The sequence below is a fragment of the Microcaecilia unicolor genome, chromosome 3 (assembly GCF_901765095.1).
Source record: "Microcaecilia unicolor chromosome 3, aMicUni1.1, whole genome shotgun sequence".
In the NCBI taxonomy this organism is placed as follows: domain Eukaryota; kingdom Metazoa; phylum Chordata; class Amphibia; order Gymnophiona; family Siphonopidae; genus Microcaecilia; species Microcaecilia unicolor.
The window spans coordinates 230,848,003-230,873,360 of NC_044033.1; the positions used below are offsets into that span (position 1 = coordinate 230,848,003).

At 43.7% G+C, this 25,358-nt stretch overlaps 1 protein-coding gene across 1 annotated transcript in view; it reads right to left on the reverse strand.

The window, feature by feature from the left end:
• The window catches only part of LOC115466358 (butyrophilin subfamily 2 member A2-like), a 223,353-nt gene that overhangs the window by 193,519 nt on the left and 4,476 nt on the right, over positions 1 to 25,358 (reverse strand). Inside the window, exon 3 of the mRNA XM_030197547.1 lies at positions 14,142 to 14,492. Coding sequence (XP_030053407.1) covers positions 14,142 to 14,492 — 351 coding nt within the window. The remainder of the gene's footprint in view (positions 1 to 14,141; positions 14,493 to 25,358) is intronic.

Below are 25,358 nucleotides of genomic sequence, written 5' to 3' on the forward strand. Positions count from 1 at the left end.
GGTGGTTTTCTCAAGTCAGGAGCAGACAGTTTCCTGACAGTGGTCCACTGCTTATGGAGAAAGCTAACCAGCTAGCTGAAAGTCTTGGACTAACTGAATTCAAAGCCACTGTTAGATGGTTGGAAAGATGGAAGGAGAGGAACAGCATAAAATTCAAGAAACAGCATGGTGACAAACAAGATGCTGATTACTTTGGTGCTGAAAATTGGGTTGTTTCTGTTCTTCCTACCATCTTGAACGAATTTGCACCTCGTGACATTTTCAATGCTGATGAAAATGGTCTCTACTGGCGAGCGATTCCTGATGGAACACTTGCATTCAAACATGCCGAAACTACTGGAGGTAAAACATCGAAGGACCGACTGACGGTCCTCCTTTGCTGCAATTTGGATGGGAGTGAGAAGTTGGAACCCCTCGTCATTGGAAAGAGCAAGCAGCCCTGTTGCTTCAAGAAAGTTAAGGGACTGTCGAGCAGGGACTGTCTCTTCATGTTCAAGTGTACAGCGCTGCATACACTAGTAACGCTATAGAAATGATAAGTAGTAGTAGTAGTAGTAGTAGACTTCCTGTGTCATACGAGGCTAACGCAAATTTGTGGATGGCTGGGGAAATTTGGAAGCAGTGGCTAAAGAAGTTAGACACTAGAATGCGGGCACAAAAGCGTCAGATTTTGCTGCTTTGTGATAATTGTGCTGCACACAGGGATGATGTCAGGCTGTCTGACGTCAAGGTGGTCCTTCTGCCATCAAACACTACCTCTCTGATCCAACCTCTGGATCAGGACATAATAGCCAATTTCAAACAACATTATCGGGCTCTTGTGCTACGTCGTCTGATGAGCGTTATGGATGACCAGGCTGGGAAGGATAAACGTGCTGTTGAACTGGCTCGTAACCTATCACTGTTGGATTCCCTACATATGCAGAAAGAAGCCTGGAATCATGTTACACAGGCAACCATTGAGAACTGCTACAAGCGGGCAAGCTTTGTTAAGGATGTGGAGAGGGACGAAACCGGTGCAGCTGTTGAAAACGCGTCAGATGAAGAGGTTATTGACATCCCAGCTGGTTTTACTGAAGAGGAGTTCCATCGCTACGTAGCTGTTGATTAAGATCTACAAACAGCTGAAGACAGCACTGATGTCGAGATATACTCCTACATGCAGGCAACAACGGCTGATGATGGAACAGATGAAGAAATGAGCAGCGAAGCACATGCTGATGAAATTCAACAACCTCCTCCTGTCACTTTTGCAAGAGCGCTGGAGAGTCTCAACACCGTGCGGGCCTATCTGGAGGCCACTGGATGTCAGTGCTATGACAGTTTTTACCATCTGGCAGACGTAGTCTATGGGACTCACAGACCCAAGAGTGTACAGAGGACTATAACTGATTACTTCAAGCCAGTCTAATGTCAGTTAACTGAGACTGTATACTGTATGTATGCAGGGCCGGTCTTAGCAAGTGCGGGGCCCTATGCAGACCAATTTGACAGGGCCCCACCCTAGCCCTGCCCCACCCTAACTCCGCCCCACCCTAGCTCCACCCCCACCCTAGCTCCAGAGCCGGCCACCCCTCCCTCCGAGCTCCAAGGCCCCCAGCTCCAGGGCTTGTCGATCCTACACAGTCAATGCCAACTGAAAACCATGTCTTTTTCACAAACACAGATACACCCTAATCCACTATAGAATAAGTAGTAATATTTAAACTTTCTATTTAGACAAAAATTAAACTGAACCCCCAAGATGCCAGACTCTGCATACAATACAACACCACAGAAACAGAAAATGTGCCCTAGTACTGCGCAAAATATAAAGACAACAGATGTAAATTTGAAAAAAAACCTAACAAATACCAATCACCACTTTACAAATTAACAAATAGAAATAAAACAAATATAGAAAATAAAATAATAGCATTTTATTGGACTAATACATTTAGCTTTCAGAGGCCAAAACCTCCGTCCTCAGGTCAATACAGTATAGAGCTGTTACAGTATCCTATCCTGACCTGAGGAAGGGGGCTTTGTTCTCTGAAAGTTTGTCAAAATGTATTAAAATTAGTCCAATAAAAAGATTACCTTATTTACATGTTCTATTATAAACATTTATTAGCACAGCTACAATACTATATCCTAAAGCAAAAAAATAAAAATATATATTTTATTTACAGTTTGTCGTCTCTGGTTTCTGCTTTCCTCATCTTCTTTTCACTGTCTTCCTTCCATCCAGCATCTGTCTTCGCTCTCTCTCTGCCATCCAGTGTCTGCCCTCTCTGCTGTCCCCTTCATCCAATGTCTGCCCTCTCTCCCTGCCCCTTCCGTGCACATCTATCTCTGCCCCTTCCATTCACTGTCTGCCCTTTCTATCCCTTCCATCCACTGTCTGCCCTTTCTCTCTGCCCCTTCAATCCACCATTTACCCTCCTTTTCCCATCCATCCGGGTCTGCCCTCCCTCTCGCTCCCCCTTCCATCCAGGATCTGCCCCTCTCTCTGCCCCTTTTTTTCAGCCCCCAGTTCCAGCCCCACTATCCCACCAGTCCCCCGTTTCAGCCCCAGCCCTTTTCTCCCACCAGTCCCGAGCTTCAGTCCCCAGCCACTCCTCCCTGTCCCCTTTTCAGCCCCCAGTTTCAACCCGTCCCCAGCCCTTTTCTCTCACCAGTCCAAGCATCAGCCCCAGCCACTTCTCCCTATCTCCTTTTCAGCCCCCAGTACCCACAGTTTCAGCCCCTGCCCCTTTTCAGCATCCAGTCCCAGTACTAGCCCCTGCCTCCTTTTCAGCCCCCAGTTCCAGCCCCCTTCATCCACATGTCTTGTATTAGAGCCCCCCCTTTTCAGCCCCAGAACCATTCTCCCACCTGACCCACGCATGCCCCATTTTCCCACCAGCCCAATGCATGGCCCCCATTTCCCATATGGCCCCTTCTCAAACCCCAGTTCCAGCCCCCTTCTCCCATCTGAGAACCCCCATCCCACACCCTTCTCCCACCTGAGTCCCCCTTACCCCCTCCCCCCAAATGAGAACCCCCCTCCCACACCCTTCTCCCATCTGAGTCCCCCTTACCCCCTTCCCCCAACTGAGAACCCCCATCCCACACCCTTCTCACATCTGAGTCCCCCCCCCCGACCCGACCCACCTACCAACTCTTTTCCCCTGCTGCACCCACTAACTTAAAAAAAACTTGAGAAGCGCCGAGTAGCAGGCAGAGCCTCGCGTCTGCCCTGCTAAAAATCTCCTGCACGTCGTCGGGCCGGCCTTCCTGCATTAAGTCCCGCCCTCCTCTGAGGTAATAGGCTCTTCCCGCATTAGGTCCCGCCCTCCTCTGAGGTAATAAGCTATTACCTCAGAGGAGGGCGTGACTTAATGCGGGAAGAGCCTATTACCTCAAAGGAGGGCGGGACTTAATGCGGGAAGGCCGGCCCGACGACGTGCAGGAGATTTTTAGCAGGGCAGACGCGAGGCACTGCCTGCTACTCGGCGCTTCTCAATTTTATTACATTACCGATCGTCGGGGGTGGGAGCAGCAGGCGGGGCGACCCCAGGCGTGCCGCGCGGGGCCCCCTTGAGCGCGGGGCCCTATGCGGCCGCCTCGGTCGCCTCGCCCTAAGACCGGCCCTGTATGTATGTATAATAATAATAAACAGTACTGTACATATGTTTATCAGATGTCATGCTTCTTTGGGTCACAACGGTTAAGTGCACGCTTTGGTTAACTGCATGCATTTCTTTGGTCCCAGACCCTTGCATTTAAGCGGATTGCACTGTACTACTAATAGGTGATTTTAATATACCAGATGTTTAGTTTACTTTATGCCAGACTTGTATCCCCACTAATACCATCATAGTTCAAAGTGGGTTACATACAACAAAATGAACCAGTTGCTCAAATAGACATAATAAGTTAATATGATGCCATAAAATAAAAACATTTACTTCAAATCTATTAAAAGTTACACATTAAAATATTTTTAAATAAAAAAGTTTTGAGGGCCTTCCTAAAGATCAGATAATTATTAATTTTGCAAAGATCTAATGGCAAGGAGTTCCAGAGTGAGACTGCCTGATAGAAAATGGAATGAACAAAATCTTCTCAAACCTAATCTTTTGCACCAAAGGAAATTTTAGTAAAAATTGTCCTCTTAAACAACCTGATTTATTTGCTGTTACTAAATAAGATGGAACCTCACCATGCAGTAACTTAAAAACAATGATCCCTAGTTTAAACTGCACCCTCAACTACATTGACAGCCAATGTAGATCGAGTAGATATCATGTAATTGAATCATTACAACTGAAAGAAAAAAACAGTCTAGCTGCTGAATTTTGAATAGTCTATAATATATTCAGGGAAGTCTTGGCAATTTGGGTACCCTTATTATGGGGTCTTTTTGAAGCAGGGAGATCCTGGATTCTCTACAGGGGGAAGTATTCCAGCAGTTGATAATGGACTCCATGCAGGATGGGATCATATTGGACTTAGTGCTTACTAATGGAGAGAGTGTTTCTGATGTTATAGTAGGTGATCATCTGGCATCCAGTGATCACCAGATGATGTGGTTTAATATGAAGATAGGTGTGGAGAGGTGTCATTCAAAAGCAAAGGTTCTAGACTTTTTTTAAAAATTAACTTTGTTCAGATGGGGGATAACCAGAAAATTAACTTTGTTCAGATGGGGGATAATCAGAAGAAAGGGGGTGTTGATGCCCCTGTATAAGTCGTTGGTGAGGCCCCACCTGGAGTATTGTGTTCAGTTTTGGAGGCTGTATCTTGTTAAGGATGTAAAAAGAATTGAAGCGGTGCAAAGAAAAGCTACAAGAATGGTATGGGATTTGCGTTACAAGACGTATGAGGAGAGACTTGCTGAACTAAACATGTATACTCTGGAGGAAAGGAGAAACAGGGGTGATATGATACAGACGTTCAAATATTTGAAAGGTATTAATCCGCAAACGAACCTTTTCCGGAGATGGGAAGATGGTAGAACGAGAGGACATGAAATGAGATTGAAGGGGGGCAGACTCAAGAAAAATGTCAGGAAGTATTTTTTCACGGAGAGAGTAGTGGATGCTTGGAATGCCCTTCCGCGGGAGGTGGTGGAAATGAAAATGGTAACGGAATTCAAACATGCGTGGGATAAGTATAAAGGAATCCTGTGCAGAAGGAATGGATCCTCAGGAGCTTAGTCAAGATCGGGAGGCGGGGCTGGTGGTTGGGAGGCGGGGATAGGGCTGGGCAAACTTATACGGTCTGTGCCAGAGCCGGTGGTTGGGAGGCGGGGCTGGTGGTTGGGAGGTGGGGATAGTGCTGGGCAGACTTATACGGTCAGTGCCCTGAAGAGCCCAGGTACAAATCAAAGCAGGGTATACACAAAAAGTAGCACATATGGGTTATCTTGTTGGGCAGACTGGATGGACCTTGCAGGTCTTTTTCTGCCGTCATCTACTATGTTACTATGTTAGATGGGGGATAACCTCAAAGAATTGTTGTCTGGATGGGAATATCTGGAAGAAGTTGGAAAGCAGTGGACAAAACTGAGAGGAGCAATGGTAAGGGCAACACACTTTTTGTAAGGAAATAAACAGAAATAAGAGGAAAAGAAAGTTGCTTTGGTTCTCAAAAGTAGTAGCTGAAAAGCAGGGCCGTGCTGATGCAGTAAGCGCTCCGTCTGCTCACTTGCAAAATCTTTCATCTGAACTTGTGATTTTCCTATCTCCACTGCCCTCCCCTTTTCATGCAAAGGAGCAGTATTAATTGAGGCAGGCACACTCTTCAAGTTACATGAGAATACAACCAGATTGCTATTTATGCTTCAGTTTGGGGTTAGCTCCATAGTCAGGGTGAGTTTCAGAGCTTGAAACAGCATTCAAATTAAAGAGAACCTGAAATTTTAAAAGTGCTAAAAATAAGTTTTAAAAGTATTTGCCTTAAATCTAATTGCAGAATTCAGGTGCTGGGAGTCTGTACTTGGTTGTCATATGCTCAGATTTGTTTAAATCATATGCAAATTAGTCCGGTGTTTTTCACTAAACATTCCCATGAGTATGTTAATCTGCATTCAAATAGAGCTCTCTGATTGGATGATCAGCTTCTGTTAAGAAATCTGCCCGGGAAGTGAACAGAGTGAGAGCTGTCCTTTGCCAAGAGAGACATCCAGCTGTGACTTCCTGTGTTTGTTGACTGAAGTTATAAAAGAGTGCCTGATTATGGTAAATGAGAAAATATAAGTGAAAAGAGATTGGTGGCGATTGAAGTTTCTCTAGTGAGAAAAGGATCTGAATATTTCAGGATTACTTGAAGTTTATGAAGAATAGAAAAGGGTGAATTTCAGTTTAAGAGTGTTTAAATCCTATAAGCTATATAAAGGCTAGGTAGATTTAAGTGACTGTAAGCAAGGAAACCTTAATATTTGATCTGAAATAAATATTTGATCTGAGATAGTTGATCAGAGATAAATGTTTGATCTGAATTATATCCTTTGGTGCAAAGGAGATTAGAATGCAATAGAGTATTTCTTTCTGTTTACCAGTACAGTCAAATAATTCCATTCCACTTAAATAATTTTTTGTTATATATATGAGGGAGTAGTATCTGGATTTATTGTAAATCAAATTGATTCCATTCACAGGAATTCATATTCACCTTCATGCATTCATCCGATATTATCTTTTAAGGATGAAGTTTTATTTTATGTTCACTCTGTCTCTTGTGAGCTGAGCACAGTTAGTTTCCTCGGCTGGCACGACTACATATTAGAGGTATTTTGATACTGTGTGAAGTTTTACCACAGACGGGTGACATATATAAAACATTCTCCTTGGATAGGATGTGATATGTGAAAATACATTTTGCTTTAATGAAATTGCTAAACTTTAGAGTCAGAGACTTATCAATGAGGGATACATACAGTGCTATTTTTTCCTGAGGTCCGGCTTACTTGCCTGCTCCCTTCTGTTCCTGCTCTGCTGGACGGGGGGGGGGGGGGGGGGGGGCGCCAACCGATAGTCTGCAGGGGGGCACCAGAGACCCTAGGCACGGCCCTGTGTAGGAGACACTCCTTGTGTTTCCATCCTTACTGTTAATGGCACTCAGGTGCAATACTGGCCGGCCGCTGTCACATGGTATCCCAGCTGTGTTGCCAACAACTTATGTTTCCCTTATAATTTTACTGATACCAACCAACTGTTTAATTGCTCTGGACCTAACCCCTTTCAGGGAGTCTCTCAGTTGAGAGGCCACTGGAATAACCCAGGTCTTCGGGGTGCTCGACAGTGGCAAGCACCTGATGGGTTATTCTGGATCTGCGGATATAGTGCATATGCCCGCTTACCGGGTACCTGGTCAGAATCTTGTACTATTGGGTTAATTTATCCTGGTTTTTTCTTGCTGCCTCACTCTGCGGCTGCCAATTTAGGCACACCATTGTATGATGATTTAACCCATCATTCCCGCAGGTCTTTCCCCATCGGAGGAGAACAGAAGTGGGGATCGGATGAGTGGCCTCCAGAGCGGATCATAGAGACATATGGACCCGCAACATGGGCCCAAGATGGGTCTTGGGGATATCACACTCCTATTTATATGTTAAATCGTATTATCCGGTTGCAAGCTGTAGTAGAAGTTATCACCAATCATACGGCTGAAGCTTTAGAGCTTATAGCCAAGCAACAAACCCAAATGCGAACTGCCATCTACCAGAATCGGTTGGCACTGGATTACCTTCTTGCGGAAGAAGGCGGGGTCTGTGGGAAGTGGAATACTTCCAATTGTTGCCTGCAAATTGATGATACTGGAGCTGCGGTACTAAATATAGCTACTGACATTAGAAAGCTTGCACATGTTCCCGTCCAGAAATGGACATCTATGCTAGGTGATAGTTGGTGGGATTCTCTCTTTGGGGGCACGTGGTGGAAGAACTTGATATTTTTCGGGATCTGCCTGTTTGGGGGCCTTGTGTTCTTACCCTGTTTACTTCCATGTGTTTTGTCTTTTGCTCGCAGGGCCATGGAACGCATTGCTGATCAGCGCGCAGCTCTGCAAATTATGTCTCTCCAGATGTATTCCTCCCTGCCTTCAATAGAGGAGGATCCTGATTCCTCTGATGATGACTCCTAACTTCAGCAACATTCCACCACACCTCTATCCTCCCACACTAACCTAACCTCCTTTGTATTTTTCCAGATACTGTGCATGACTTGCCCTCTGGGCCATTTACACCTTTCCTGGTAAAGACCGGCTACAAAGGGGGGAGCGTCCAATAGGGACCTTTCGTCTCAACCCCGGTGAAGAACTCAACGGCCACGAAAGGAATCTTAGGGCCATCACTTCTTGAACTTCTCTACATTTACACCACCCCCGTTGTTGTGATACTTTTCACTTGGACAATTGATCAAAGTATCAAAGGGGGGATTGTAGGGGGCAAAACTTGCACTACCACTGAACTTGCAAAACTTGACTTGCACTGTTTACTCTATTTGGACTTTTGTGGACTTTTGCACTAGCAGGATTTTCTATTTGGACTTTGCATTCACACTTGCACCTTTGCTTTGTACCAAAACCTCAGCTTTTCTATAATGAGCCTAGACTAAAACCTAAAACTGTGCAGTTTGGACTTTTACTAGTAATATCTATTTGTTAACCAGCAGCTAGATAAGTTGTAGTAGTCAGCAATTTAGGTTTGTAAGGGAGGCAGCTGGCTCTGCCCGTGCAGTCTTGTGATCCATGTATAGAGGCTGTATTGTGTGAATGTGCTGGAACACTGCAATAAGTTACATTTCTTGCAAAGTAACAATTTCTATGAAAGCTATGAAACTGACGTATCTTTTCTCTGTGAGAACTACAGAACTACTAATGTATTGCGCATGTGCTTGTACTGCGCATGTGTATGTGTGATGTATGGTGTGTTTTATGCGCATGACCACTAATTTGTATAAGAACGAGTGTCAGGTGACGCTCGGGGCGCAGTATCCTGAGTCTGAACTTAGTACTGTGACAGCTAGCTAATAAAAGTTGCCTTGCTTTGGAAGTCTGTGTCTCGGCCTCCTGATTTACTTGCTAATTAGTCCTGTTTCAATGAGACAAAAGGTAGTGTTCTATTGTGGATTAAAAATTGGTTAAAGGATAGAAAACAGAGAGTAGGGTTAAATGGTCAGTATTCTCAATGGAGAAGGGTAGATAGTGGGGTTCCGCAGAGGTCTGTGTTGGGACCGCTGCATTTAACTTATTTATAAATGATCTAGATATGGGAATAACTAGTGAGGAAATTAAATTTACCAACGACACAAAGTTATTCAAAGTTGTTAAATCGCAAGAGGATTGTGAAAAATTGCAAGACAACCTTACGAGACTGGGAGACTGGGCATCCAAATGGCAGATGTTGTTTAATGTGAGCAAGTGCAAAGTGATGCAAAGTGATGTGGGCAAGAGCAACCAGAACTATAGCTATGTGATGCAAGGTTCTATGTTAGGAGTCACCGACCAGGAAGAGGATATAAGAGTCATTGTTGATGATACGATGAAACCCTCTGCTCAGTGTGCTGCAGCGGGAAAGAAAGCAAATAGAATGTTACGTATTATTAGGAAAGGAATGGAAAATAAAAATGAGGATGTTATAATAGCTTTGTATCGCTACATGGAGTGACTGCACCTTGAATACTGTGTGTAATTCTGGTCACTGCATCTCAAAAAAGATATAGTAGAATTAGAAAATGTATAGAGAAGGGCAATGAAAATGATAAAGGAGATGGGACGACTTCCCTATGAGAAAAGGCTGAAATGGTTTGGGCTCTTCAGCTTGGAGAAAAGATGGCTGAGGAGAGGTATATAAAATACTGGTTGGAGTGGAACAGGTAGATGTGAATCGCTTGTTTACTCTTTCCAAAAATACTAGGACTAGGGGGCACGCAATGAAGCTACAAAAGCACTGCGTACGACTGGTAGCGCTATAGAAATGATTTATAGTAGTAGTAGTAGTAGTAGTAAATTTAAAACGAATTGGAGAAAATCTTTCTTCACTCAACATGTAATTAAACTCTGGGGTTCATTGCCAGAGAATGCAGTAAAAACAATTAGCTTAGCGGGGTTTAAAAAAGGTTTGGATAGCTTCCTACAAGAAAAGTCCACAAGCAATTATTAAAATGGACTTGGGGAAAATCCACTGCTTATTTCTGGGATAAGCATCATAAAGTGTAGTGTACTGTTTTCGGATCTTGTCAGGTACTTGTGACCTGGATTGGCCACTGTTGGAAACATGATACTGGGCTTAATATACCTTCAGTCTGTCCCAGTATAGCAATACTTATGTACTAGTGCATTGATCAGAGAGGGATGCATCAGAAGAAGATGTTAGAGAGCTAGAGGATATGATATTGGCGGAAGCACTGATGTAGGTCTGGTTGAGTCAAGCAGATAAATGAAACTAAAGCCCGTTTTATCTGTGGGGAGTGCAGGATCAACTGCCTGTGCCCAGAAAAGTTTTGTATGCTTTTCTTTGCTCTGGAGAACTATCCATTCTGGGGCCATATGGATGATCAGAAGAATCTGCAGCCAAGCGGAGAACTCGAACTCCCCACGGGAAAACACAAGTGTAAGTGAGAGTGGAATGTTTGACCACAGAAATTCAAATCCTGGAGACAAGAATCTTAAAAAGCTTGTTTATTGATGAAAAGACTCGACACAACTGTTGTGTTTCGGCCGTCAGGCTTTTTACGACACTCGATTTGTCTTTTAGCAAGCTTATCACCAAAGGTCTTTCTAAAGACCCGTACAACAGATCATCATATCACGTACTACCTACTGCACATATCAGCTGTTCTTCCTGGCGTCTGAGACTCAATAAATGACACGTTATTGAGCAAGACTCCTGATGCAGGCCTGACGGCCGAAACACAACAGTTGTGTCGAGTCTTTTCATCAATAAACAAGCTTTTTAAGATTCTTGTCTCCAGGATTTGAATTTCCGTGGTCAAACATCCCACCCCCGCCATATGGATGATGTCACCATCTGTGTGGCTGCATCCATCCTATTTATCGATAGAAAAACCTTTCTGAGAGAATTCTTGTGAAGTGAGAAGCTTTTTGGGGTCGTGGAGGGGCATAATCGAACGCAAGCAGCGATCTCTAAAGACGCCCATCTCTGGGAACGTCTACGAAAAGGGCTGGTCCAAACCGTATTTTCGAAAAAGATGGTCGGCCATCTTTTTTTTCGATAATACGGTTTAGGCCAGCCAAATGCATTGGATATGGCCAGGGTTTGAGATGGCCGGTTTCATTTTTTAGCGATAATGGAAAGTTATGTCGGCCATCTCAAAGCCGGACAAATTCAAGGAATTTGGCCGTGGGAGGAGCCAGCATTTTTAGTGCACTAGCCCCCCTGACATGCCAGGACACCAACCGGGCACCCTAGGGGTCAGTGCGGTGGACTTCAGAAAAGCTCCCACGTGCATAGCTCCCTTACTTTGGGACCTGAGCCCCCCCAACCCCCCACCAAAACCCACTACCCACAACTGTACTGCACCCACTAAAACTGCTCCAGGGACCTGCATACAGCCTCTAGGACTTATTGCTACTGTATAACTTTGGCACACCAGTTCACACCTGAAGACTAATCTCTCTGAAAATGTCCTTTCTTGGAATAACCACCTTTATTCACAGTTAAGTGCAGATCAGAGGTTGTGCCCCACTGGCAAAGAGTTCCCTGGTACTAAGATTAGCAGTAGGTCAGAGCTGGCACAATGGTGTACAATGCCCTCTTTCAGCACCATTCAACGTAAGAACTACGTTCTCTAACATGGGTAACACAGGAAAGGGATCTAAAACTATCTTACAAAAATGGCCACTACCGCATGGACTACTGGAAACAAAACAGGGCACACTCTGACCCACTTAGCAGGGGGGAAAAAGCACCATGGGAGTAGAGCCCAGTACCCTACAGCCACCACAATGCATTGCTGCTGTGACTCTGCAGGGCACCTAACAGAAAAGGTGTCACACTCACCCGAGAGCCACATCACAACCAGGGAAAGGCTGTCAGACGATACAACACATTCTGCTGTCATGGAGGTAGGTACGGCATTTGAGGCTGGCAAAAAGGTTTTTATTTTTATTTTTTTAGTATAGGAAGGGGTTAGTGACCACTGGGGGAGTCAGGGGTGGTCATCCCCCATTCCCTCCGGTGGTCATCTGGTCATTTAGGGCACTTTTTTGGGACTTGTTCATGAAAAAAAAGGGTCCAAAAAAAGTGACATAAATGTTCGCTAAACACGGCTATTTTTTTCCCATTATCGGCGAAAGCCATCCATTTCTGTTTGGCCGATAACCACGCCCCCGCCCCGCCTTCACCACGCCTCCAACACGCCCCCATCAACTTTGGCCGTTTCCGCGACACATTGCAGTTGAAGACGCCCAAAAGTGGCTTTCGATTATACCGATTTGGCTGTTTTTGTGAGAAAGATGGCCATCTCCCGATTTGGTTCAAAATATGGGCGTCTTTCTCTTTCGAAAATGAGTTGGTTAGTCTCAGAGATTTTAAGCTACTTGTTTGAAAAATTATCATGCTTTCCTCAGCATTTCCCAGATGGTTCTACTAATCATTTTAACAAGGAAGCTTTTACTACTACTACTACTACTTAACATTTCTAGAGCGCTACTAGGGTTACGCAGTGCTGTACAATTTAACAAAGAGAGACAGTCCCTGCTCAAAGAGCTTACAATCTAATAGACAAGTGAACGGTCGGTCCGATTTAGGGGCCCTTTAACTACAGCTTAACACACACTAACGCTGAGGATCCTATTTTATACCTATGGGCCACATGGCAGCTGGGGAGGGGGGCAATTCATCAAGAAGAGACAGGGCCTTAAGTCATATTATTTGGCCCTTAGCATGATTTAAATGGCCTTAACGTCACCTAACAAAAAATACTGATATGATATTTAAGTCCTGGTAATGAGCTGAAAAAAGCTAAACTAACACAAGAGTTAGAGAATGTGTGGTATTGTGTTAGAATGTGTTAGAGTATTGATTAAGCTAAGTAACATCATTTCTTGGTTGAGAAACAGTTTAACATCACGATTTTGATTTTTTGCATACAGGGTAAAGTAACCCCTATTAGTAGCCAAGTGGAGTTTTTTGTCCAATGATAAAAATGGAGTCTAAATCACGTTGGCACTTGAGTGCATTTTGCACATTGTTGCCTAACGGTGACTACAGACGCGTGTAGCGGACACGCAACAAAATTGAAATAACCACAAGGACCATGTGGTAACCTAGTGGTAACTCCAATTTGGCGCATGTTGAGCTTGTGTAGGTGCATACACTGCTTACTACAAGGGCCCCTTAATCCTGGATTCAGCTATCTACAGGGCTGGCATACTGCAGGTTGCTGAATCTGGTGGTAAATCAAGGTGCAATAGAAGGTGATCTTTTACTGCACCTTATTTGTTCAGAGCTTGCTCACACCTTTTTCAGTAGTAGCTCAAGGTGAGTCACACTCAGGTACACTAGATATTTCTCCGTCCCAGGAGGGTTCATAATCCAAGTTTGCACCTGAGGGCCAAGTGACTTGCCCAAGATCACAAGGAGCAGCAGTGGGATTTGAACTGACCACCTCTGGATTGCAAGACCGGTGCTCTAACCACTAGGCCACTCCACTCCACTTGATGAATATTCCCCTTAGTACACACTAATATCCATTAGCACATGCTAAGCTTTCGTGAAAGAGCCCCTTAACCCTCCATTGCCTCCGGTCCAAACCTAGGCCCCCATTTACTTAGCTGCGCTAGCGGCTGCAGTGCGCTAATGCCGACACAGTCCATTCACTTTTGGGTGACTTCTCCAGGTGCATTACAAGGATATGGGTTCATGTTGAGATGTTTGTACCATTTAATACATTTTGATATGAGGCTTCCTTAGCTGGTAGTGCCTGGCTTTGTGCATTCACTACTGGTTCACTCATTGTCCACACAAAATCTCTATCGCTTCTTTGTCTCTTTTCTTATCAATGTGTCTGTAAGATCAGCGAGTCCTGCACTGTATCCACAATATGGCAGTGTGATGTCTCCTGCAATAAAGGCTCCTTATGTCTTTAAGTCAACGTTAGAACAAACAGAAAACATAAAGTCAAAAGAGAATGAAAACTTCCACTTACCGGCTACTTTCAGCTCCACTGTTGCTTTGTCATAATAAGTATCAAATTGAAAGTAACAGGTGTATTGTCCTTCATCACTGAGCCCAATATTGCGTATCCTCAATGACACACTTCCACATGAAATGTAATATTTGATGAACTCCGTCCTGTCTCTGTATTTTGGCATCTGATCCTGGTTCTGATCCATCCCATTCTTGTACTGGTGCACAATGAAGTTGGTGCTGGTTTGAAGCCAGCTCACTTGCATATGCTCAGCGCTGATGGCTGGGAAGAAGTGGCAGGGTAACACAACATCTTCACCCAGAATGGCAATCACTGGCTGATCAGGGCCATTGACTTTAAAGTGTTCTGCTAATTATATGATAAACAAATGGAAAGACAATAATTAGCAATGGAATAATTAGCTAAGAGATGCAAAAAAAATGAACAATAATTCTAAAAACTTTTTTCTGTATAAAACTGGATCATCTTCAAAGTGATCATTTCAAGTCTGTATAAATCATGACTCCTAGAACAAGAAGTACCCATCCCAGAGAGTCAGTGTGTGTGCTATTTATTTCATTTATAAATCACACTTCAAAATCTCAAATTGAATCATATCAACATACAAGCATAAAATACCAAACAAAAAACTGTAACAACCCTAAACCTATCTAAGTTCCTTTGCAGGAATTGGGGGGGGGGGGGGGGGGGGGCAAATACCAAAAATGTTTTCTCTCTTGTCTGTATCAATCTTGCAAGTGAAAGACAAAGGATAGTTAATAGGTGTTTCCTCGGTAGACACAAAATAAAATAAAACATAGAAAAGAAAATAAGATGATACCTTTTTTTTTTGCAATGAGGGGCATAATCGAACGGGGATGACCATCTTTAAGGGCGCCCATCTCTAAGGACGTCACGGCGAAACCCGTATTATCAAAACAAGATGGGGGTCCATCTTTCATTTCGATAATATGGTCGGGGATGCCCAAATCCCAACATTTAGGTCGACCTTAGAAATGGTCGTCCACGGTTTTCGGCGATAATGAAAACCAAGGACGCCCATCTCAGAAACGACCAAATCCAAGCCATTTGGTCATGGGGGGAGCCAGCATTCATAGTGCACTGGTCCCCCTAACATGCCAGGACACCAACCGGGCACCCTAGGTGGCACTGCAGTGGACTTCACAAATTGCTCCAAGGTGCATAGCTCCCTTACCTTGGGTGCTGAGCTCACCAAACCACCTCCAAAACCCACTCCCCACAACTGTACAACACTACCATAGCCCTTATGGGTGAAGGGGGCACCTACATGTGGGTACAGTGGGTTTCAGGTGGGTTTTGAAGGGCTCCCATTTACCACCACATGTAACAGGTGGGGGGGATGGGTCTGGGTCCGCCTGGCTGAAGTGCACTGTACCCACTAAAACTGCTCCACAGACCTGCATACTGCTGTCAGGGAGCTGGGTAAGACATTTGAGGCTGGCATAGAGGCTGGTAAAAAAAATTTTGAAGTTTTTTTTTAGGGTGGGAGTAAGGGGTGATCATCCCCGATTCCCTCCAGTGGTCATCTTGTCAGTTTGGGCACCTTTGTGAGGCTTGGTCGTGAAAAAAAAATGGACCAAGTAAAGTCGGCTAAGTGCTCGTCAGGGACGCCCTTCTTTTTTCCATTATCGGCCGAGGACGCCCATCTCTTAATCATGCCCCAGTCCCGCCTTTGCTATGGTGCCGACACGCCCCCGTGAACTTTGGTCATCCCCGTGACGGGAAGAAGTTGAGGATGCCCAAAATCGGCTTTTGATTATGCCGATTTGGGCGACCCTGAGAAAAGGACGCCCATCTCCCGATTTGTGTCAGAAGATGGGTGCCCTTCTCTTTCGAAAATAAGCCTGAATATATTTTTTGATTAGCTTTTATGTTCAAACATTTTTTATTGACATTGTATCAACACCAACATTGTCATACAAACTCTGCATATAGCATCAATCCAGCCTCAATCTAAATATACAATAATTGCTAACTAGCATACAGCATTTGTAAATTTTTTGCCAACATTGTTACCCCATCAAATATACCAATCCTCCCCCCGCCCTCTCCCCTTCCCTCCCTTCCCCCCCCCCCCTCCTTTTACCCCAGACCTGGATTTTGATTAGCTTTTAAAGGTAGCCATTCTTCATCAGATCAGAAATAAGCAAATGTTGGTAAATAACAGGATATATAAGTGAAACATCAAAGCATTTCAGTGACAGTCTTACAGGATGAGGGTGGGGTGGATTAGACAGGGAGAGCCAGGTGGATGAGGGACAGGAAGATATGTATGGTGATAAGGGGGTGACAAAGCACTAGAATTTTATGGTTTATAATGGGCTAGAAAACCAAAATCTTTGTTAAGTTCTTTCTGGTGGGTGTCAAAATATTTAATCATTCTGACTTCTGGGTGGGTCTACTGCCCTATAAGAGGCTGGAAGTCGAGACAGAGCTCAGTCTTCCTGTTGAAAGGCCAAATGGAAAGAAGCTGGGCCAGAGGCTGAAGACTGCACTGCGTGGGAGAAGATACTGAATTGTTATTGTTATTTTCCTTCTGGACTTTACCTGTTGAACTGTTATATAAGTACATGCCATATTGGGATAGACCGAAGGTCCATCAGGCCGAGCATCCTGTTTCCAACAGTGGCCAATCCAGGTCACAAGTACCTGGCAAGATCCCAAAACAATACAATACATTTTATGCTGCTTATCCACCACGGACACAACATGATGGACAAATTATGACTTTTGTGACAAGATACACTCCGGGTGGAGAGGCTACTGCTGCTATTATTCGCCGCCATTGGGACATCATTAAAGCACATCCAGTGTTCACAAATCATAACATCAGGATGGCATTTTCACGTTCCAAAAATCTGAAAGAAATTTTAAGTCCAGCGGTTTTACCTATGGTTCCCATTGACAACGTAGGCAACTTTGGACACTTTAAATGCATGAAACCTCGTTGCAAAACATGCCCCACAACCATTGAAGGGACAGATTTCGTCTGCAACGGCAGGAGTTATAAATTAAAGTGCAGAACTACATGCCGATCCACGGGCATTATTTACTACATCAAATGTCCATGTGACAAATATTATATTGGGAAATCAATGAGGTCACTACATGAGAGACTGATTGAACACCGTTCACGAATTACTGCACAAAATTTTGGAGCACCTATGGTACAACATTGGACATCGCAAAATCATACCATCGAAGATCTTAAATGTATGGTGATTGAACAAGTGATTCCCTCCACTAGAGGAGGCGATTTAAACAGAAAAATTTTACAGCGTGAAACCTTTTGGATTTTTACACTGGATACTATAGAACCAAGGGGCTTGAACACTTACACACAGTGGAGTTGTTTTTTCTAACATAATATTCCCCTTTTGATATAAGAAGTGAGCTATTCAGTTCTTGTCTCTGGTTGTATGGTTTATAACAAACACGTACACTGGTATTGGAATATTTCCATATCAGTCCTAGAGTGATGAGTAGGCACCAAGTTTAACATATTTTTTTCAATGTTTTTCAATTTTCTCCATTTCCTAATATATAGAAAAATCTTTTGATATGTTAAAACTTTTGCCACAAACAAATGGTTAATCAAGGAGTGCTTGCTCGAGACATACAAGATGAATATCAACAGTGGCAGTTTTCTATACTAGTCTTAGACAGGGCTTTTATTTAGTTAGAAGACTGTGTTAAGGACTTTTATTTTGAAGCTAGCTTCACAACCAGCTGGCATGGCTGAGCACTAACAAAAAAGCCGTGGCCATTTTTGAGAGAGACAGAGTAATGCTGCAGTTGCACTTGAGACTGTTACTTGGTAAGCTAACAGCAATTTTATTTAGAATACAAGTAATTATACAACTAATATGCAAATATATCTTCACATATAAGATTAGCAAAGGGTGGTGGAGGTTCAGTCAATGATTAGACAATACACACAGATAATACACCCAGTCAGTGGGTGAAAAATCAAATAACCTCTATCGTGTGTTACATATGAGACTACTCCACTCTCAATAAGCTGAAGAAGCAATACACTTGTATTCATGTGTGTTTAAATATTTTGTTATATCCTAGAAATAAGCAGCGGATTTTCCCCAAGCCATTGCTTATGGACATTTCTTTTAGGAAGCTATCCAAACCTTTTTTAAACCCCGCTAAGCTAACTGCTTTTACTACATTCTCTGGCACAAAATTCCACAGTCTAATTACATGTTGAGTGAAGAAATATTTACTGTGACTCATTTTGAATTTACTACTTTGTGTGCCCCCTAGTCCTAGTATTTTTGGAAACAGTAAATAAGCGATTCACGTCTACCCGTTCCATTCCACTCATTATTTTATAGATCTGCATCATATCTACCATCAGTTGTCTCTTCCCCAAGCTGAAGAGCCCTAGCCGCTTTAGTCTTTCCTCATAAGAAATTCATCCCATCCCCTTTACCATTTTCGTTGCCCTTCTCTGTACCTTTTCTAATTCCACTATAACTTTCTTGAAATGTGGTGTACAGATTTGAACACAATATTCGAGATGCAGTTGCACCATGGAGAGATACAAAGGCATTGTAACATCCTCATTTTTGTTTTCCATTCCTTTCCTAATAATACCTATCATTCTATTCGTTTTCTTAGCCGCTGCCGCCGCATACTGAACAGAGGGTTTCAACGTATCATCAACAATGACACCTAGATCCCTTTCCTGGTCGGTGACTCCTAACGTGAAACCTTGTATTACGTAGGTATAGGAAGGGAAACAACCAAAGCAGATCAGTATGTGAGAAAAACAAAGGTTTATTGAAAATTTGTTGAATAAAATTAGGAAGCCCAACTGGGCTGCATCAGGGGCTAATAGATATCTGTATAACCATATGATTCCCACTTAAAAATCTATTCGCTGAACTCACATATATCAAGTGGAATTGAAAGTCAGCTATACCAGTGGCAATTCAAAAAGAGTCACGCCAGAGCCGTAGGTCAGTGTCTAGCATTCGTTCTTGTGCTAGACGTTGACCTACGGCTCTGGCATGACTCTTTTTGAATTGCCACTGGTAAAGCTGACTTTTGAATTGGCACTGGTAAAGCTGACTTTCAATTCCACTTGATATATGTGAGTTCAGCGAATACATTTTTAAGTGGGAATCATATGGTTATACAGATATCTATTAGCCTCTGATGCACCCAGTTGGGCTTCCTAATTTTACTCAACAATTTTTCAATAAACCTTTGTTTTTCTCACATACTGATCTGCTTTGGTTGTTTCCCATCTTGGATTTTGCAGATCGGTTACCCTGTTGTTTACGTAGGTATAGTTCAGGTTCTTCTTTCCCACATGCATCACTTTGCACTTGCTCACATTAAACATCATCTGCCATTTGGATGCCCAGTCTCCCAGTCTCGTAAGCCCCTCTTGCAATTTTTCACAATCCTCTTTTAATATAACAACTTTGAATAACTTTCTGTCATCAGCAAATTTAATTACCTCACTAGTTACTCCCATCTCTAGATTATTTATAAATATGTTACAAAGCAACGGTCCCAGCACAGACCCCTGGGGAACCCTTCTAACTACCCTTCTCCATTGAGAATACTGACCATTTAACCGTACGTTGTTTTCTTTTAACCAGTTTTTAATCCACAATAGTACACTACCTCCTATCCCATGACTCTCCAATTTCCTCTGGAGTCTTTTATGAGGTACTTTGTACCTTTTGAAAATCCAGATACACAGTATCAACTGGTTCACCTTTATCTACATGTTTGTTCGACCCTTTCTATGAAATGTAGTAGACTGGTGAGGCAAGATTTCCCTTCATTAAATCCATGTTGGCTTTGTCTCATTAATCCATGCTTTTGAATATGCTCTGTAATTTTCTTCTTTATAATAGTCTCTATTATTTTGCCTGGCACCAACGTCAGGCTCACCGGTCTATCCAGGATCACCTCTGGAACCTTTTTAAAAAATCATCATTACATTGGCCACCCTCCATTCTTCCAGTACCATGCTTGATTTTAAAAATAAATTACGTATTCATTTTTTAATTATATTAGTACTCTGGGATGAATACCATCCAGTCCAGGTGATTTGCTACTCTTCAGTTTGTCAAATTGCGCCATCTTCCTGGTTTATAAAGATTTCATTCACTTTCTCTCACTCGTCAGCTCTGAATATCTTTTCTGGCACCGATATCTTTCCCAAATCTTCCTTTGTGAAGACTGAAGCTAAGAATTCATTTAATCTCTCTGCTATGGCTTTGTCTTCCCTGATTGCCCCTTTTACCCCTTGATCATCTAGTGGTCCAACCAATTCTTTTGCCGTCTTCTTGCTTTTAATATACCTTTAAAAAAATTTTACTGTGTGTTTTTGCCTCCAAAGTAATCTTTTTTTCAAAGTCGCTCTTTGCCTTCCTTGTCATCGCTTTGCATTTCACTTGCCATTCCTTATGCTCTCTCATTATTTTCAGCCTGATCTTTCTTCCATTTTCTAAAAGATTTTCTTTTAGCTCTAATAGCTTCCTTCACCTCATTTTTTAACCATGCCGGCTGTCGTTTGGTCTTCCTTTCTCCTTTTTTAACACACGGAATATATTTAGCCTGGGCTTCCAGGATAGTATTTTTGAACAGCGCCCACACCTGATTTAAATTTTTGATCTATGCTGCTGCTCCTCTAAGTTTTTTTTTACTGATCTTCTCATTTTATCATAGTCTCCTTTTTGAAAATTAAATGCTAATGAATTGGATTTCCTGTGTATACTTACTCCAAAGCCGATATCAAATCTGATCATATTATGATCCCTGTTATCAAGCATCCCCAGCGCCATTACCTCCTGCACCAGATCATGCGCTCCACTAAGGACTAGGTTTAGAATTTTTCCTCCTCTTGTTGGTTCCTGTACCAGCTGCTCCATAAAGCAGTCCATGATTTCATCAAGGAATTTTACCTCCTTAGCATGCCCTGATGTTACATTTACCCAGTCAATATCGGGGTAATTGAAATCACCCATTATTATTGTGTTGCCCAGTTTGTTTAGCCTCCCTAATTTCTAATAACATTTCTACATCCATTTGTTCATCCTGGCCAGGTGGATGGTAGTACATTCCTATCACTATCCTTTTCCTCTTTACACATAGAATTTCAATCCATTGGGATTCTAAGATGTGTTTTGTTCCCTGCAGAATTTTCAATCTATTTGATTCAAGGCCCTCCTTAACATACAATGCTAGCCCTACACCAATTTGATCCACTCTATCACTATGATATAATTTTGTTTTGACAGTGTCCTACTGGTTATCCTCCTTCCACCAGGTCTCAGAGATGCCTATTATATATAATTTTTCATTTAGTACAATATATTCTAACTCTTCCATCTTAGGCTTCTTGCATTTGCATATAGACATTTCAAACTATGTTGCTCCTAATTACATCTTGCTCATTTTATAATCTTTTGTCTGCTTTTTATTTAAAGACACGTGGTCTACCATGCAACCTCGCTATCAGGATACCCTATCTTCCCTGTTTTGCTCTGAACCATGCACTTTTGAATGACTGTTGGTCTTTCTCTAGTTTCTAGTTTAAAAGCTGCTCTATCTCCTTTTTAAATGCCTATGCCACCTGGTCCACCCTGGTTAAGGTGGAGCCCATCATTCCAGTATAGGCTCCCCCTTCCCCAGAACGTTGCCCAGTTCATTACAAATCTAAACCCCTCCTCCCTGCACCATCGCCTCATCCATGCATTGTGACTCCGGAGCTCTGCCTGTCTCTTGGGCCCTGCGTGTGGAATGTTTAGTACTTCAGAAAATGCAACCCAAGATGTTCTGGATTTGAGCTTTCTACCTAAGAGCCTAAATTTGGCTTCCAGAACCTCTCTCCCACATTTTCCTATACCATTGGTACCCACATGTAACAAGACTTCTCTCCTCCAAGGCAGCACAGGGGCTGCCAGACTGGAGGTGTGGCTTCTCTACAATGTCCCTGTAGACTTCCTCTATATACCTCTCTGTCTCCCTCAGCTCCACCAAGTCTGCTACTCTAGCCACAAGAGAACACATTTGTTCTCTGAGAGCTAGGAGCTCTTTGCATCGAGCACACACATATAATATCTCACCAACTGGGAGACAATCATACATGTGGCATTCAGTGCAAAAGACTGGATAGCACCCCTCTCACTGCTGGACTTCTGTCGGCATCTTAATATTATAGAGTTGTTTAATTAAAACTTCTTAAGGTACTAGGGATATCAGATGAATATAAAGAGCCTTAAGATTATATGGTGTAATATGTAATTTAGTGTTTGTTTCTCAGAAACTAATTAAATGTAATTAAAACTCTAATAAAAGCGTTCCTAACATAGTGTTAGTAAGACTATGTAGATTTATTCCCTGCTAGATAAATGGAAAAAGCTATGACAATGGTGGCAGGAGGACAGGCTCTTGTGATATGGCTGACCCAACATATTATTGAAAGATTATTGCAGTCATTTTAAGTGGATGAATTAAAGGGGTCTGCATCTCTATTTGAGGAAATTTTGGGGACAAATGTTTTGGACTATGCTAACCTTTTGAATTAGATTAAGAGAGATAGACTCATGATCTCCAGGCCCAAAGAGGCACCTCCTTGGGAGACTTTTGTGAAGACTGAAGGGGACTTCAGGAAAGGCCTCCCAGTCCAAGGAAGGACCTAACTGCTTTCATTTAGGAGAGAGAGATTCTGTGCCCGCAGGAGCCAAAGAATGCCATGAGAAGTCTTCATAGTCACTCAGCCCACGCCACAGGTGGGCAGTACTTTACACTTGGTCCTGTTCTCTGATACATTTCACTCTATGCTACAAAATCTGGAACTTCTTTTCTCATAGAAATATATTGGGACTTTTTGTGGAGGGGGGGTTCATTTTTGCAGACTCCCTGTCACGGTCTCAGGCTCTCAGACACTGGCACCACGTGAGCCCTTGGACCACTACCGACAAGCGGCAGCAGTAGGCAAGACCCTCAACCAGGACTGGGTAAGCAAGCAAGGCAGGAGAAGCTGTAGACAGGCAAAGCTGGAACAACCGAACTGGAATTACAGCAGTAGGCAGGCAGGGAAAAAGCAGGACAAAGCAACCGGTCTTCACCTGCGCTTGACCACCATTCCCCAGGGGTTGAGCCCCCAGGTGCAGGCGGCCGGCAGAACTTACTGGACCTAGCTAGAACTTACTGGACCTAGCTTGCAGACAGACTAGACCAGGGGTAGGCAACTCCGGTCCTCGAGAGCCGCAGGCAGGTCAGGTTTTCAGGATATCCACAATGAATATTGTGATAAACACAGGGACTGCCCTACCCTGAAGAGGCAGCTAGACGGCGCTCTCCTACAGAAATGGGGAAAATGCCAAGTGGGACATCAGGGTAATACTACTACTACTACTACTACTTAACATTTCTAAAGCGCTACTAGGGTTACGCAGCGCTGTACAATTTAACATGGAAGGACAGTCCCTGCTCAAGGAGCTTACAATCTAAAAAGACATGTGTACAATCTACTACTACTACTACTACTACCTAAAGACAAGTGTAGAGTCCGTCTGGTAGGTGATACTATATTTCATGAGAGGTTAGGTGCCAAACGCGGCATTGAAGAGGTGAGTTTTAAGCAGAGATTTGAAAATGGGTAGGGAGGGAGCTTGGCGTAGGGGTTGAGGAAGATTGTTCCAGGCAAAGGGTGAGGCAAGGCAGAATGAGCGGAGCCTGGAGTTGGCAGTGGTGGAGAAGGGAACTGACAGGAGGGATTTGTCCTGTGAGCGGAGGTTACGGGCGGGGACATAGGGGGAGATGAGGGTAGAGAGGTAGTGAGGAGCCGCAGACCGGGTGCATTTGTAGGTAAGGAGGAGAAGCTTGAATTGTATGCGGTATCTGATCGGAAGCCAGTGAAGTGATTTGAGGAGAGGAGTGCTGTGAGTATATCAGTTCTGGCGGAATATAAGACGTGCGGCAGCGTTCTGAACGGATTGAAGGGGGGCTAGATGGCTACGTGGGAGGCCGGTGAGGAGTAGGTTGCAGTAGTCAAGGCGAGAGGTAATGAGAGCATGGACGAGAGTTCGTGTGGTTTGCTCAGATAGGAAAGGGCGAATTTTGCTGATGTTGAAGAGGAAGAAGCGACAGGTCTTGGCAGTCTGTTGGATATGCGCAGAGAAGGAGAGGGAGGAGTCGAAGATGACTCCGAGGTTGCGGGCAGATGGGACGGGGAGGATGAGGGTGTTATCAACTGAGATAGAGAGTGGAGGAAGAGGAGAGGTGGGTTTGGGTGGAAAGACGAGGAGCTCGGTTTTGGCCATGTTTAGCTTCAGGTGGCGGTTGGACATCCAGGCTGCAATGTCAGATAAGCAGGCCGATACCTTGGCCTGGGTCTCTGTGGTGATGTCTGGTGTGGAGAGATATAGCTGGGTGTCATCAGCATAAAGATGATACTGAAAACCATGAGATGAGATCAGTGAGCCTAGGGAGGAGGTGTAGATTGAGAAGAGAAGCGGTCCAAGGACAGATCCCTGGGGAACTCCAACAGATAGTGGGATGGAAGTGGAGGAGGATCCATGAGAGTGTACTCTGAAGGTGCGGTGGGAGAGATAAGAGGAGAACCAGGAGAGGACAGAGCCTTGGAACCCAAAAGAGGACAATGTGGTAAGAAGTAAATCATGATTGACAGTGTCAAATGCAGCGGATAGATCGAGCAGGATGAGGATGGAATAGTGGCCTCTGGATTTGGGGAGGAGGAGGTCGTTGCAAACTTTAGAGAGTGCTGTTTCTGTCGAGTGTAGAGGGCGAAAGCCGGATTGAAGTGGATCTAGGATGGCATGAGAGGAGAGAAAATCAAGGCAGCGACTGTGAACGGCACGTTCAAGAATTTTGGAGAGGAAGGGGAGGAGAGAGATGGGGCGGTAGTTGGAGGGGCAGGTAGGGTCAAGTGATGATTTTTTTAGGAGAGGTGTGACTACTGCGTGCTTGAAGGTGTCAGGGACCTTTGCAGTGGAGAGAGAAAAGTTAATGATGCGACAGATGGAGGGGGTGATAGTATGGGAAATGGTGTTAAGTAGGTTGGTGGGGATGGGATCGGAGGAACAGGTGGTGCATTTCGAGGAGGAAAGAAGGCGGGAGGTTTTATCCTCGGTGATCTCAGGAAAGGAGGAGAAAGAGGCCATGGTTGGTTGGTTGTTGGATAGGGCTACA